This window comes from Antedon mediterranea, chromosome 7 (genome assembly GCF_964355755.1).
Source record: "Antedon mediterranea chromosome 7, ecAntMedi1.1, whole genome shotgun sequence".
Lineage (NCBI taxonomy): Eukaryota > Metazoa > Echinodermata > Crinoidea > Comatulida > Antedonidae > Antedon > Antedon mediterranea.
The window spans coordinates 23,026,082-23,043,808 of record NC_092676.1 but is presented as its reverse complement, the minus strand read 5'-3'; the positions used below and the strand labels follow the sequence as shown (position 1 = coordinate 23,043,808).

Genomic DNA, 17,727 nt, shown 5'->3' with positions numbered 1-17,727 from the left:
GGTGATTAAAATCGATAATTGCATGTTTTTCTTAGCATAGCCTACTGTGTTTTGTAATGTTTTGTAATTGTCATTATGTATACAATGATAAAAGCATCGTTCTTTTCCCTGGTAAAATATAGGGGCCTATACTAGGCCTACAGTTTACAGTTCAACCTACATTAAAGATGTATTGTCCCTTGAAACACAAAAAATGAAGGTCAAAATATTCTAAATTTAAATTGGCGATATCAAAGTAATATTAAAGTTTTTTACTTTAAGTCAAAAATTCGAGCCAAAAACACCAATTTTACGTAATTAACAGCTAAATTAATTTGATTACATTTCGTCTGGAAAATCGTCGCGAGCGAAAGTAAACAAAGATTTCAAACCATGAGTATACATTATGCATGATGTTAATTAGGATTGTTTACAACTCCTACGGTTGAGAAGGTGTTTTCACACAGATCGCGAGGAAGTTTTATGATTATGCATACAGAGTAGCCAAATAAGCGCGTTGCATTATGAGATATGTTTTGATCGAAAACTTTGACTGGAAGTCAAAGTTATTTTTTGAACAAAAAAAAAAAGTCTGTATTTCAGTTAAATGATTTTTTTTTCGGCTATTTTTGGTGAAAGTTAATAACTATTACTGTATAATACTTCAAAATGACCTACTTTTTTTCGAAATCTTTTTATTTTTATTTTTTTGGAATTTGACAAAGGGACAATACATCTTTAAATGATGATTGTTTCGATATTATTATTATTATTATTATTAATATCATAACAAAGACCGGTCACATGTGGACTTTGGGACTCTAAATGTGATCAAAGATGACGTAAGCATAAAGTTACATTAGTACAAATATGAACTTACTGAAATTATTATTAGGTTTATATTAATAATACATGAGGATATAAGTACATTTCAAATGTTAATTAAATACAAAAAGATACGTACTTCTTCAGTTAATAGTCTATTATTTGAAAATGTAGCGACATTCATGCGTGGTGAGTAAGAGAACAGCGTACACTCTTTTCTTGTATTATCCTTGTTAGTATATTAGGCATGGTGGATAGCATGCAAGTTTAGGTGCTGTTGCAAAATATAAAATACTGTGCCATGAATATTTTCCAATTGGTCAACATACTTATCGAAATGAATTGGTTTAATTAAACAAAGATGTCAACACACTACAGCATGATGTATACATGGTTTCGTATAAAGTAATTAAGTAATTCATCATCTTGAACGTTTTTAATGATTGTCACATATTAATTGTCACATATTATAGTAGAATCGGAATGCATTGAAGCTATTAAGATATAATTAAACATTCTAATTATAATCATACATCAAATGCATCAAAATGGCAATCGAAAAAATACTACATAAATTATACAAATAATAAATAAATGATTACAGTATATAATATTATTCAGATTTAAGGAGTGTTTGACCGTCTGTCCTCAAAATGGGTAATGCCGTAGGTATGCAGCTACCAGGGAAACCGGCAAAGTCTACTGAGAAAAAGAGCTGGAATCGTTTAAGTGCCTACCGAACAGCTCACATGGCGACAATCAGAATGCGTGGAGGAGGTCTTTGGGACACCCCGCGTGACGACCGTCAACCATGGAAAACGATTTTAAAAGACGCGGCTGACGAGTTTGAAGACTTTCTTATTGGTATGCAACGCGTAGAAAATGATGTTGAAAAAAGAGATGAATTCCGAGAAATGATGCAAGGAAAGATTCCAGATATGCACATCAAAAGAAATGGAAATGAGGTTTGGGTTTTTGTCAGTTCAACTTTCACGGATACTAAGATGGAACGAGATCTTTTGATGGAAGATGTTTATCCATTTCTGCGGGAATTCTGTCGCAAGATTGGACTAGATTTCAATGTTGTTGACTTACGATGGGGAATAAGACGTGTTCTTGCCAACTCGCATCAGGCTACCAGTATTTGTCTAGCAGAAGTCCAGAGATGCAGGTAATATTCACAATTTAATGCAAGCAAAAGTAGGCAGTAATTTTTCTAAGCCTCTTTGTAATGCAAATTATATCAAATTTTGTCATGTGATTCTGATATCTAATCCACAAAATTCTTTTAAAAATAGCTGTACTCGATTTTGTCCCAATAAATAATGTTATAGTTAAAACTGCATTTTGATTTTCTATATAGAAAAACTTCCATAGGTCCATTTTTTGTTGGTATTCTTGGAAATAAGTACGGTTGGCGACCGATACCACGAATCATTGAATCAAAAACCTTCATGACATTTATGTCGTACATGGAAAACTCAACAAGTCGAGATGCAGCAGACGACAACGCTATAGAACTTTTGAAAGAATGGTACAAATTAGATACGAACTCCCTGGGTAATGTATTTATTATATCATATTATAATATCGTATATTTTTTTATAAAACAGAAATGAACAAGTTTGTTTAAAGTTCCTTCTAAAGGCCAATTTACACAGACGAGTGGTAACGATAAGAAGCGGAAAACCACTTAGCTTGTCCTATGTAGAATCTGTATCTATCCTTGTCATAATGAATAACATAGATTTTATATTTGTATTACCACTGTCTGTATATTGGCGTTAAGTCTTGTCTACAATATCAAACTTTATGTGACAACAAAAATGTGATGTGCCCATATATGGACATGATGACATTATATCACTACCATGTTTGGGCATATCACACTTTTTTTGTCAAACTAGTTTGATAATATAGACAGAGCTATAATCGGGTTAAACTTGTTAATTCATTAATTTATTATTCTTCTTTTTACTTAGGAAATGATCCTAATAAAAGAATGGCTTCTAGTTTGGATCCTTCAAATTAGAATATTATGTGTTGTTGAAAAAATGAATAAAATAATGTCACTTCATTTACAAAACAATATGTTTTGCTTTAATAAACATGTTCTAATAATTATAAATTATGTGTTTCAGAGCCAGAATTCGTTTTGCAACCAATCACGAATAAATTCCCGAATTACGACAAAAACAGCAGCGATGACATCAAGGGTTGGAATGACACGTTTGATATCTTACAAAAAGCAATTTTCTCAGCAATCATGTTTTCTGAACTGTCACATGATACCAAGATGGAGTTAACCCGGTCCATTACTGAAGGTACTGTACGTCTTCATCACTAGAGAAACATTAAAAATATAAAATTATTTGCAGCGTTTGAAAAACATGAAAAAAAAAACAAATATAGGTTTTCTAACTTTGTGAATCATCGTTTTGCTTAACTGTTTCCACACCCAAATACGGTTCCTCTTGTAATATTATTGCATTTTGTTTCTGTTACCTTTAATTAGTATGTATACATTTCATTTTATCAGTGATTCAAACAAAATTGTCTTTTATTTAGGAGAAATCATGGAAGCAATCGATGACAAAAGCGAACAAAAAAGATGTTTCTTTTTCGACCGAGACCTAAGATCATTTGACGCCCAGCAAGCTTCCAAGATTGGCTACGTCGATATGGTTCACGGGAATGTAGACGCCAACGCGTCTAGAAAGTTAGAACAACTTAAGTCAACCATTTGGAACAATTTACAAGAAAGCAACTTGAACCGTTATAAAATGGAGTTTAAACCTTCCAACGAAGAGATGTCGACTAATCCAGAGAATAAGAAAGCTCTGAAGACGTTCTGTGATAAGTTTTGTGAATACATGGTGGACTCGATCAAAAACGGTAAGATATTTTGGTTACATTGGTAGTTAACTCAAAGAATAAACAGAGGCGGCATGGCATGAATCATCTATTGGTTGACAAAAAGTGAATGTATAAATAAAAGAGTTAAATAAATAATTAGTATAAAAATATAAATGCATTTGTACGCCTTTTAATAACACAGTGCAAAATTCAAGTAAGTACACATTTTGCTGTGCTCGTTTTGGTCTAATTTAAGATTATATATGCCATACCAACATAGGCCTACGTTAGGTTAGGAAGTATAATCATCATAGTCTAGGTCGACCATAATCTACTAATACTATTCTGTAGAAGTTCCAACCCGTTTCAGAAATACTGAACCATCCCAAATCTCATAATCTATTTACTAGAATACTACTTCTATTACTAAAAAATTCAGCTTCTCAATACACTCTAACTAATAATGGTTATTTTAATTAGGAGCGGCGGAACATAGATCCACTATGAATAACTCTGTGTATGCTGAAGTTGTCAACCACAGTGTTTTCGCTCGTGAAAGAGCCGAAATGTTCTCAGGACGTGAATCAATTTTAGAAGAAATTATGACGTACTTAAAACAAGAAAGTGGAAAAAAGGTAAAATAAATTGTTTTTTAAAACATCGATCTGAGTACCTTTCATTTACCTCCCGTTAGAAGAACGCTAATCCCCCAGTAAAACCTCGTCCTTTCAAACATTCAAACGGCTTGGCTAGTAAGTGCATGGACTCAATACATAACACTATATATTATCTACTAATTTATTATGTTTTATTTTTAGCCATTTGTATTACATGGTGTAGGAGGAAGCGGTAAAACATCTGTACTTGCCAAAGTTTTCAGTAAATCATTAGCACGTTGGGACACAATGAACTCAGACGAAAGGTACAGTACTTGTCTTGTTATTAGTGTGAATATCAAACTGGTTCATAATGGGCATATCAAATATTTTTGTCACATAGAGTGTGTAGAGTGAGCTTTAGCTTGACTTTACAGGCCTATATTTTTATATTTTAAATGTGCATTTTGTTTGCAGTGGCTGATTATGAATCAACCATCAAAAGGAAACATAACATATATAATATGTACAATGGAATATTTATTCTTAACATTGCTTGGTTGTTACTATGGTAACGCAATTTCCGTTGAAGCTTTGCTGCGCGAATAATTAATTCTCACTTCACCTAAATCTGCATTAATTTACTGTCGTAATTCCAGTTTTATTTTCTCCTTTTAAAGCGTATCGATTTCGCTTTATACTGTATTTATCATAGTCTTTAATAGAAATTGTAATTGACCTCTATTAAAACCTATAAAGATATTATACAACTATAGGTTTATTTTTATATATTTATTTATTTATTTATTTAACAATATATTTATACAGAATTATACACAATCAAGTAGAAATATACTTGTTTTGCATTGTGGCCCTGTCGACAAAAACGGATATAAAAATTTATAAAAACAAAACAAAAAATATAAACTAGAAGTTAAATGTTATGAAAAGAAATGAAATCTGTATCTAGCGCTTTAGAATAAGTTTAGAATAAGTTTAGAATAAGGCGACAGTAAATAATAGGAACAAGTTGCCATATTACATTGTATAGCTCTGCTATTGCAGATAAGCAACCAGCCTGTGTATTTATTTATTTTATTTACGCTTGTGTATTTTGTAATAGGCCAGCTCACATTGTTCGTTTTATTGGCGTCACACCAGAGTCTTCAAACATCCGGGATCTTCTTTACAGCGTATGTAGACAGGTTAGTACATAAAAGAAATGAGATAACTTATGTGTAATTCATGAATATAATAATTATATTCATGAATTATTATTATCATAAATGTCGACAAGAAAAAAAAGTAATATATTCGGTCATAATGTCGATCGAATATAATTATTGTCTAAAGTCTGAGTTTATTTCATTCATTCATGGATTAAATTAAATTGATATATTCATCTTGTATCTTAGTAATAGTTATATCTGAATTTTATCAATCGACTTTTCAGTTATACAAATACAAATATACCTGTATCTGTAAGACTTTAGTTTGGTTCCAACTAGCAACGCAACTAATTTGACCAATCAAATGGATGATAGTTCAAAATATTCGTTTGTGATTGGTTAAATTACATATACGTGCATGCTTTTGGAATAAAGCATATAAACGAACGCACAGGCCCAGGCAAATGTCCATTTATTTATTATCTTTACTTTATCTGGACTTGAAAGGCCCATAAAAGAATGCAACGTAACGTGCACATTGGAATATTATTACACTTTTTTCCTTTCAGCTTAGTTATGTTTTGAAAATCAATCCAAGCAGTGTACAAGGAGATTATAAACATCTCGAGGAAAAGTTTATGCAATTACTGCAAAAAGCTACATCATCGATGCCGTTTAGTAGGTCCTACGTGTTCTTTTTTAATTATTATTCTGATAACTAACAAAAACTAACTAGCCTACTGTATCCAACTTAACTGATTAACAAATTAATAAGCATACCAAACCAACTTTATTTTCTAGGTAGCGTGTACTTATTAAGAAAAAGGTAAACAAAATAGAAGTATATTTTTCAATATTTATAATCGATGAGAAGCTTTAATTTCATCACGTTATTCGTCGAATCTCTCTTCAATTGAATGTACTATTTGTTTTGTATATCAATGATATCGATCGTTCTTATATTTATTTTATTGTGATGTGTATGTTTTATATGTGTAATATGTAATGATATGATATGCAGTGTACAAAAAGCAACTTTCTGATATTTTATATTGGAAAAATAAATGCTATGGAAAGCAACACATTCACATTTACAATGTTTATGAGTGTGATGGTGTAATTAATTAGAAATATAAACTTCCATCTTTCATTAATTGTTTTATAAAACTTTTTAAGTAGATTCTTGTCATTTCATTCATACCTAATTTGTTTGTTTTTGTAACATCTAAAGAATCTATCTACTTATTTATTTATCTCCATAGCCTATTGACCACATATCTGATTTGTTTTGTTGTTGTGTTTTTTGAGTCTCCATCAAAATTACAGGAATGTTATGTGTTATAATAATAATATCACAATAATATTCACATGATATGATGATTCATAGTTATAGAAGCCAGAAGAAAAATGTCTTCACTATCATATACGGTAATAATTGCCTCCTGTAAAATGGTTAGATTCAGAAAAAACGACGAAATGAGACTTAATGTAAACAAATGATAGCAGTTTATAATCAATACTGGTAACACTATTTATTGTTTTTCCGCTACAGTTATCTTCATTGACTCTCTTGACCAACTGTCTGATGATAACGAAGGGCGTGATTTACATTGGTTACCATGCAACTTGCCACCGTTTGTTCACATGATAGTGACTGTTAGACCCAATGCTGGGGGATGCCTTTCTGCTTCCAAGAATGTCGTCAAATCCAAAGAATATTTTCTAGAGGTAATAGATTAATTACAATATCTATCTTTGTTTACTTTGTATTTAGAACCGTAAAGTAATATTATGTTTATCTGTTTAACACGGCCATTTGTTAATACATGTCTCGCGGACTATAGTTGAAGAAAGTCGTAGATATACTGACAAGCTACAATGCTACGCTTTGGAAATACATTAACACCGGCGGCGTCGTCTTTGAATATGACAACTTCAATATCAGTTTTTGTTTAATATTGTTCTTAATCATGAATGCATTTTCACTCCCGACAGATTCTTCCACCTGATGAAGCTGATACCAATTCAATGATCGATTTACTTCTTGCCAAAGAAAATAGGTATGTTAGTTTAAAGATGTATTTTCCCTTTGACTAATTCCAAAAAAAAAAAAGTTAAAAAAAGATTTTTTTTAAAAGTTGGTCATTTTGCAGTAGGCCTAAGTATCATAAAAGTAAATAACTTTCCCCAAAAATTAGTCGAAAAATAAATTTAACTGAAATACAGACGTTTTTTGTTCAAAAAATAACTTTGACTTCCAGTCAAAGTTTTCGATCAAAACATATCTCATGATGCAACGCGCTTGTTTGGCTACTCTATATGCATAATTATAAAACTTCCTCGCGATCTGTGTGAGAACACCTTCTCAATCGTGATGAGTTGTAAACAATCCTAATTAGCATCATGCGTAATGCTTACTCGTGGTTTGAAATCTTTGTTTACTTTCGCTCGCGACAATTTTCCAGAAGAAATGCAATCAAATTGATTTACCTGTTAATTACGTAAACTTGTTGTTTTTAGCTCGAATTTTCGACTTAAAGTGAATAACTTTAATACTACTTTTATATGGCCAATTTAAATTTAGAATAATTTGACCTTCATTTTTTTGTGTTTTAAGGGACAATACATCTTTAATATCGAATGTGTTTGTATAGCGTTTGTAGTTGCGGTGATTTAGATTAATGTATGAAAGAACAACATTCTTTCACGAGTAAAATATATCATATATCATCATATTATCACCAACAATTGCATCTTTGACGATGGCATGTATTTAAATGCTTGGTATGTATTTTCTTTCATATTTAATGCACTCGTTTATCGGAACGGAACTAGGCATATGGAAATCATGAGGTTTCTTAAAGTTCTAGAATTGTATAGTATACTTTTTCCTGACCAGCATTATCTTTGGGGTGCCTCTGTCTTGGTTGTTGTCTCTGAGCACCCGGTCGTCTGTGGCAAGGCAAATGTGTATCCTGCTCCTTTGTTTGGTCACCTAGGTAGGGGTCCGGGACCGCGACAGAACGAGAACGGATGGGGATCCTCCAAAGAAATTGCATTTTATTTGTCAGGCATTTGTATGATTTGTTTTTATTTTTTTTTTAATGCGCCTTGAGCTCTCTTGAGTGGTATGTGCGCTATAAAAATCCTGTTATTATTATTATTATTAGGCCTAACTGTATCTTGATTTCTTCATGTATCATCATTGGAAAATTCCGTAATACAGGCGGCATCACATGTTTCGCCTAGTATTATAAACCATAACATATTCATTCGTCTAACCTAACAAGATAACAATCTTAAACTGATTAATGATCACCGAAATCTTTAAATCCACTTAGATAAGACCTATATTTGAAATTAATTTTGCGCAAAATTAATTAAGTGAAACTATAAATCTAATATTTCTCTTTACTTTTTATAAATAAAGGACAGTATCATCTCAGCAGAAGAAAGTAATAATAGGCGCTCACAAAGACGGTAAGCCGACGCCTTTGTTTCTGAAGCTCGCCTGTGATATTGCCAAATCATGGCATAGTTATACAGATGAGAGTGAATGTACCCTTGCTGATACTGTTAATGGACTTATTAATCAACTATTTAACGAGTAAGTGCACGTGCTATGTTTAACATTATAGAAAATATATCTAATATATCTATCAAATCTATTTGATATTGCTAAAGCTTGTTTCACTAGAACGTACGCGTAATTGCCAATTTAGAAGCTATACTACAGTTTTGAAGATTTGTTGATTTGTGATTGGTCAAATTTATTGTTTCGAGTTGTTAGTTAGAATAAATTAGTTACATAACATAACATGCCATAACAAACTTATTTATTGTTATACTTTGTCTCTTTAGGTTGGAAGAAATTCACGGACAAACGTTAGTCAGAAGAGCTCTTGGTTACATTACAGCTGCCAAAACTGGTCTTTCAGCCAATGAACTTTTAGACGTTTTGTCATGTGATGAAATCGTTCTAGATGACTGCTTTGAATTTCATATTCCACCAATCAGAAGACTTCCATCTTTGCTTTGGACTCGTTTGAGATTAGACCTTGGTTTGTATTATTTAACTATTCATTTAATAAACTCTAAATGTTTATTTAAATCTTAAAATAGAATTTCATTACATGTGTATTATTTGTTTACTGTAGTAATGTGGTGTGCATACTCCATTGCTAATTAATGTTGATAACTATAAGTACTATGTTCTAATTGCCTCTAAGTAACTCGTCAAAGTGGAAATAAGAGGAGATGAACATTTGAAATTTTTGTTACGAATTTATATTTCATATTTCTAAGTGAATTATTTTTTTTTTTTTTTTTCAGGTTCGTATATTGTCGAAGGAGGTGCTGATGACGTAGTGGTGTATCGATGGTATCATCGTTTGTTTCATGAAGTTGCCAGGCAACGTTACTTGTCAGAAAATGATCAATTTCTTCATCAGTCTCTTGCTCATTACTTTATGGGAAGGTAATCACATTGTACTGTGTACATTATGCAACATCCGGGCGACTATGTAGTACACAAGTATAGAAGAAAACTTCAATTTATAAAGATTACGAATAACTTACAGTATTATTTGTAACTTCAGTGGGCCTACTAGTATTTAACATGAAATTTAACGTGAGTGAGTGGCCGAGCGGTTAAGACAGTGGAACCGTAATCACGTAGCCATAACATCGGCAGGGGTTCGAGGCCCACTCACTCCATGGTTCTGGTGGTAGAACGAGTCTTCTCGGATAAGGACTATAAATCGTGTGCACTTTAAAGAACCTAGAACATCTTTCGAGACGAGTAGGGGGTTACCCCGGTGTATTAGTACATCACAGCCACTTATCACCAACTGGGCCCTCTGGGAGATCAGTCTTTGACTGAAGAGGTCACCCAGTATAAAGATAAAACAAAAACATTATGTTGATGACACACATGACGTACTTTTTATTATCAATTCAAGTAACATTTTATGAGATCATCCATCTGATTATTGTCTATTATAAATTCATTTTTTTCAGATGGGCAAATGTTCCAAAACCTTTTCGAGACAAGAAAACAAATGAACCAAACATAGCAAATCGACGTCTCCCTCTCCAGCCTCTTGTGGTAGTAAGTAGGAAGGGGAAGATGAACAGTGATCGATTCAACTTGAGAAAACTAACAGAGCTTCCGTACCACCTTATAAAGGCTGGGATGTGGACAGAATGTGAGAAAGTAGGTCGTGATGTTGTTATTTTGTATTATTATAATGTTGGTTTTTTTTATTTTAAAGTGCAATGAAACATAGCACGGTCGACCTTTATAAAAATTCGGTGCTCTCTAAAGTAAAATTCTTGAATAACTTCTAGTTTTTTCCTGTTCCTTTTAGTTAACTGCTAGCTAACGTAGAGAATGTATCTTTATTTTTAGGAACTGTGTACGATACCATGGATTCGTGCTAAGTGTAAAACAGGACGAAGTTATCAACTAGTGTTGGAATTAGCAGAGGTATTAAAAAAACAACTTCATTACTTCACAATTTATTTCATTTTAATGATATGGTATGGTTTAATGACACATTTAATTGTTGCAGTAGAATGAACTACAGTAATTTACAATTACGGGAACTCTAGCTTCTTCTTAGTTGAAATTGTTGAACCCTCACAACTTGTTTTAGTTTAGAAAAAACTGCATTATGATATTGACCAACATTAAAGCCAGTGTTTTCTTTTGATCAGGCATCAGCAAAGGCAGAAAATAGTCCAACTCTACGTGACTTCTATCGACTTGTACGTGCAAATATCCACATGTTTCAAGCTCATCCGGAATTGATCTGCCAACAAGCTCTGAATGAGCCAGACGCGTCAGTGTGTACTTTGGCTGCTATGGACTACATCAGAGAAAGAAATAACACAAGTATGGCTAAGTTCAACTATTATTCATAATCACAGAACATATAATAGGCCTACACTAAACGCAAGTCGTTTGACCAATCATAAGCTATGGCGCAGCCAAACCCATGTATACCGTCACTTCTCATTGGTCAGATTATATAAGTTGCGCCTGGTCCATCAGCATCCCAGTTTGAACCAAGCTTTAACAATCAACAATTAAATAATGATATAACCATACAAATCGTTACAAATAACATTGTTAATGTTATACTATTTTAGTGAACTGTTTACTTGATTTGAGTAAGAATCAAACCGTTAACTCTGAGGTTATGACATTACAACACACGGCTGCCGTCAAGTTATGTAAATTTTCCCCGTCAGCAAAATATCTAGCTACTGTGAGTGGCGAAGATATTTTCAAAGTATGGAGGGTAAGTTAGAGATTCTTGAATGTCACTGTGAATACAGTGTTTCAAAATGGACAAAAAGTTACACAATAATTTATGTAATAACATTCGTCACCTACACCTTTGTAGTAACTGTCTTTCTAACACATTTGGTATACCTTTACTTGCTGTTGACTTTTACTCTAATTGATCTATTTAAATGTACCGGTACTACATTTAGGTACTCATTGTTTTCAAATATATACGTCATATTTTAAACTACAGTGTTTATTAATATCAATTAAAAATTTTGTTAGGGATTTAAACATACAGTTAGTAAATTGGCCGGCCTATTAGTCAATCAATCATTTAAGCTATGGTTATAATATTGAATTTCAGGTAGCTAGTGGTGCACTCGAAATGACGTTAGAGTGCTCTGCAATGAAAGTGGAATTTCCAAGTAACTGTCATTGGGTTTGCTGCTTGACGAGAACTGGAATTTATGTATATGGTTTGGGTACCGGAGGTTTCCCAAAAGGTAAGTTGCATTATGCCTACGGGGTTTTTTTTTCTTTTCTTTTTTTATGGTCTTAATAACAAAAATATCAATTATGCTATTTTGTTTAGGAAAACTTTCAATGTGCATAGAAACAGATGTTGACCATTTGGCAACCATGCTTATTCCTAAGCCATGCAAGATTATCCACGTCGTCTCCTATGGTCGATTGATTACTTACCGTGTACCATCAGGAAACGTTGTAAAAAAGAGAGAACTTAAGGTAATATTAAATTGAAGTACACTACATGATGTTATAGTTTACATGGTTTAAGGTATACTCCTCAGAAAACCAGTTGCCGTGACTAATCTTTACTCATATATATAATTAATTTCGATTTTGACATCAAAGTCAACTGGAAATTCCAAGAATCTAGATTTAGGTATTAAAGTTAGCTTCACATATTTTCTTTTAGTGTCGACCAAAGTGTGTTGCGTTTGCGCCTAACGAAAAGTGGCTTGTTATGGCAAACAAGACAGTGGTTTTATGGGACATTTCAAAACAGCAGGTTCATAAATCTTCATCTTCTTAATACTTGCTCAATCTCTTAAATATAATTATGAATAATTTATGATTAAAGGTGGTGGTGAACAACAAAGGATAAGAAAAACTTATATTTAGTTTTTGCTTAGAAGTCTTCCGCACTAAAATTTAAATTATTATTATTTCTATTTTTTGTAACATAGGAAGCGAAAATGTTTGGTGCGAACAATTTAAAAACTAATCTCACTGGAAGCTTTTTAGCGTTTTCTTTGGACAGTAAACGCGTTTTAGGAATACTGCCGAACGGAACATACCGATGGAATACAGCCGGAGCCAATCCTGAACCAATTGGAGATAGGTTATCATTAAATTGTCAACAGGGACATGCAGTGATTTCACAAAATTTAGATTATGTGGCTTCCATGGATGGCCAGGATTCCACTTTACGAGTAAATATTTGAGCTATTATAATCATTATCTGTAAAAGTTCAAGTAAATCAAATTTCATCATATTTCAGACATTGTTGTTTTTAAAAGTTTACTTCAGTACTTTACTGCTCTTTGTTTTGTTATGTTTTCTCTCTTCTTTTTTCGCTATTTACTTGTTTTTCTTTCTGTTTTATTCTTCTATCTATCTATCTATCTATCTATCTATCTATCTATCTATCTATCTATCTTCTGTCTACTTTTTATTTCCTTTTTATAAACGTGAACTTATTGAATTTAAAATTAAGTTCTGTATTTTAGATTTTCTTTTTTTTTACTACTATAATTCTCTGTTTCTCAATTTTCTTGTTTTTATTCTTGTTTCACATTTTCTTTTATTGTGTTGTTTTCTTTTTTTTTGTTTATTTTTATTTTAAACATAGTTTATCTTTTCTAGATTTTGAAGTTCCAAAAAAGTGGAGCAACATGGACTTACTTAAAAGGACATACTGCACCAGTAAGCTCATGTTCTTTTGAAAGATCACAAGATGATACAACGATGGTGGCAACCGGGAGTGAAGACCAATCTGTGCGCATCTGGGATTCACGTGACCTATCAACTGAAAACTTTGCGCGAGGTGTTGTGAGTATAGGATAATTATAGCAAAGTATTAATTTACATTAAACTATTGTATTAATTTAATATTATCTGCCTCGACCTTTTAGGCCTATTCGAAGAGAGGTGTCTTTAATTTACATTTATAGCCGTGACGACAACACTAGAGAATAACACATTACAGACATCAAAACGAATCTTTTGGCAACATGTACACAAACCATGATGTTCTTCCTTGTAATTATTATCATTGTGCAATATACACGTTTTTTGAGCATTTTAATTTTCTTCAACTTGTGTGAAAATTATATTTTAGAGCTGCTATATTAAAAACCTATATGCATTATTAAACTTTACAGACGCACAGCCACGCAATAGAAAGCTGCATCTTCTCTCCAGACGGAACCAGTGCTGTAACTGTTGCATCCAACAAGACTACCTACTTCTGGCAAACGAACGTATCTCCTCCAACCGTCACGCGAGTTCTTGTGTCGGAGACATCTTGCCGTAAGTTACTATCATCATATTCACCAGAATAACCGTTAAACATTATAGTTAATTTTCCAAGATGTTAGTGGTTTACTGAACTCTCTTCGTTTTTCCAATATATTGGCTCATTGGTAAAAGCCCTGTCTAAACAATCAAACTAGTTTGACAAAAGAAGTGTGATGTAATCAAATATGGTACTGATATACCCAAATGTGGTAGTGATATACCCAAATATGGTACTGATATACCCAAATATGGTACTGATATACCCAAATGTGGTAGTGATATACCCAAATGTGGTAGTGATATACCCAAATGTGGTAGTGATATGACATCATCATGTCCATATATGGGCACATCACACTTTTATGTCAAATAAAGATTGAAACAGAGCTAAAGACACTAGGGTAGTCTTGATAATAGTTTAAAGTAATTAATTCCAACCAATCCATTTTTACATAGATGTTAAACGTATTGGTTGTGTGTCCGAAAACAACATGTTTGTTGTCGGATTTTGTGGAGATCAAGCAATCGATATATGGAACACATCAGCCTCTACAACTACAGCTAATAGCATGACCATCAACTGTAAACACAAGTAAGTATGGACTTCTCTACAGCCTCTCTTATATTTTCAACAAAACAATAAAAGAAGCAGAATTTCTCAACAATGACTTTTCTTCAAGAAAATATTGAAATCTAATCAAATATAAATATTAGTGATTGTAAACAGCATCTTGTTTGTAATACTAAAGGAATATAGTATTAGTTTCAATCAAGTAACTGACATCTAAATTTATTACATAAATGATTTGATAAACGAAAACTTAAATAGTATTGAACATTGTAATTCTGTCCTAGTTCAATTGAAATCATAATATATCTTCGTCAAAGCAAACTCTGAAAGTGGCTTCTCTAACAGTATTCTGAAACCATCTCCTGTCTTTTCTCATCCTGCTCCATAATATAACATTAGTGAATACAGGTGATGATGCTTTAGAAAGACTGTAGGTCTACTTTCTATTTTTCTTCCTGATGCTTGAGAAGAAAGAAGTAACCAAAAACTAGTTTTCAGATTTAAACAAATATTTTCTTTCTCCGTTTTATTCTGATGGTTAGATTGGTACCGTTTGCAAGTCCCACGTTCTTCTTCGTGCATTTTTCGCGTAGTGGACTAAACGCATATTTTAGTACAGGTAATAGACCAGGTGTTCTGTATTGTATGTCAGTCATGGCGTCATGCATGGTAGATGAATGGAAATCGTGTCCTGATATCTTTCCAGCTGATGTCTACGAATCTGATCTACGAGACTTCAAGCATGGGGATAACCAGAAGGTAGGGTTAAAAGCTAGATGACATTATATCAAACTTTGTTAGAAAGATTTTTAAAGCTATTTCGAGTAAAGAAAAGATCAGTTGAAAAACTTGACAGAGACTATTTGACAACTATTTGTTGAGTTCCTGTTATCAGCAGCCAATGAAATGACGTATTGTTGTAATGTGATCTTACAACTGAAGAATAAAATGGTGGTAGTTTACAGTTTGTTGTCGCATTTTGAACTGATCTGGAAACTAGATTGAAAACTGTTAACAAATAAAAAAAATAAAAAAAATATTTGCAATAATGTTATACCGTAAATACAAATTGTAAGTAGTAGTTGTACTAAGATGACATCGGGTATGAAGCGTCTCACATACACACAGAGCCAAAATTGCATCTTGGACTTGCACAGTATATGGACTCTAACCTTACGGTTTTCATTAAATATACCATTTCATGCTATCATTCTAAATAACTAACTTTCAACCTATTGCATTTATCTTTTTTTCATTCCATCCATCTTATCTTGGTGAAAAGGGAGGATACTACATTTTCCTCCCCTGAGTTTATAACCTCTCTACTCAAACACAAATAAGAACACAAATAACCGCCATTTTTCATTTCTACATTTTAATTAACATCGTATCTAAAATTTTAAATGAGAAAATATATGGTTAATACTGAATTCTGGCATCTTATTATGTAAATATACCGGTATTTTAACTACTCTAAACACTTACTTTTAATTGTCACAAATGTACTTATATGTATATAATATATTCATCAATGAGAATTTAAATAAACGTGAGAAGAACTCACACAAGACAAAAAAAAAATAAATAAAAAAAAAACTAGTAATTGTGTACACATTTTGTTGATTTATGCAAAAAGAAAATATGTAGGGATGTATTGATTACGTTTTTAAATGTTATTTAACATAATACTTGTTGAAGCTTATTATTTACTTTTTTATATTCCAACTTTAACTTTTTTATATCCAATTTCCAGATTGTTTCAGCAGTAATGAATAAAGATGGCGACCGATTAGCAACTCTGTCTGTTATCGTATCTGAAAATCAATCCGCTGCAATGCTCGCAGACGTTGACATTCAAGGCACGTTGTCATTCACTATCTGGAGCCCATCATACAGCAGAATCCTCAAGAAATGTTCGCTCGGTAACAATTTCTCTCGTGCTCACCAACTCGGTTTTCTAGGCCCAAATGTGTTAGTGTTTTATCAGAAGATATCACGAAACGCGAAGGACAACAAAGAGTGTGTCGTTCAGGTTTTAGAGTATGATTCTATGAATATAATCTACGAACAATCTCTAACGGCAAACTATAATAGAATTTTTGTTAAACCAAAGACAAATGTAACAATATCTGATGAGAAGTTACTAGACACGTTAATGTTGGGGTATGTTGAACAAGATATGTTGCATTTAGCTGAGTTGGACAGTAAAAAAGACGCTAACAAATATTGTTACAAATCAATTGATATCACATCGTTTGATCTTTCAAGAGATAGGCGCAGTGTGATAGCTGGCTTTCAAAATGGCAGTGTTCGGTTTTTAAGATTTGTGAATATTAAGTAGAATTTTTAAATATCAATACGCCCTGACGTGATGTGGAGCTCCATGTGACATGTCAGCCAAATGTACATTTGTAGCTGCAATAAAACAACATTCATTTTAATAATTATATACATTTCAATTAATGAACTATTATGATAATACAGTAGGGCCTAATCATAACAGTACGCTTAGAACGTGATTGTTTATTTTTTTTTTATTTGTATGCCTCCTTGCCGCCTGTGTTCCCTTCATATATGTATATATATAGGTCATCAGAAGTCACCACCTTTTGGAACCAAATATTTGTATGTATAGTAGACCTATATACATTATTTGAATTTACCATTATTGGAAATACTGTATGCAATTTTAATGGGCTATCCTATTGTACCATTATTTTTACATCATGTTTATTAAAGTAATCTTAATTTAGCCTAACCTTATTATTTATTTAATAATAATTATGGCATTATAGTATTGGAATAAAGTCGTTATAGATAATAACACTAAAAGTAAATTATTTCTTCTATCTGTTTCTCAAAGTTGTATTTATATGGCTAACACTAATTTTAAA

The 17,727-nt window shown here is 32.4% G+C and overlaps 1 protein-coding gene across 1 annotated transcript; it reads left to right on the top strand.

The window, feature by feature from the left end:
* The first annotated feature begins 1,457 nt into the window (after positions 1–1,457).
* Positions 1,458–17,525, top strand: LOC140055526 (NACHT and WD repeat domain-containing protein 2-like). Its single transcript, XM_072100866.1, has 26 exons — positions 1,458–1,975; positions 2,168–2,364; positions 2,946–3,128; positions 3,373–3,699; positions 4,141–4,295; positions 4,479–4,582; positions 5,380–5,461; positions 5,995–6,103; positions 6,978–7,153; positions 7,421–7,485; positions 8,856–9,032; positions 9,287–9,486; positions 9,758–9,902; positions 10,445–10,640; positions 10,836–10,913; positions 11,144–11,321; positions 11,579–11,730; positions 12,085–12,223; positions 12,313–12,464; positions 12,658–12,750; positions 12,929–13,174; positions 13,609–13,794; positions 14,127–14,274; positions 14,719–14,854; positions 15,376–15,592; positions 16,587–17,525. The coding sequence occupies exons 1-26, from the start codon at positions 1,458–1,460 to the stop codon at positions 17,172–17,174; spliced, it is 4,947 nt and encodes a 1,648-aa protein (XP_071956967.1). The 3' UTR covers positions 17,175–17,525.
* Positions 17,526–17,727: the final 202 nt, after the last annotated feature.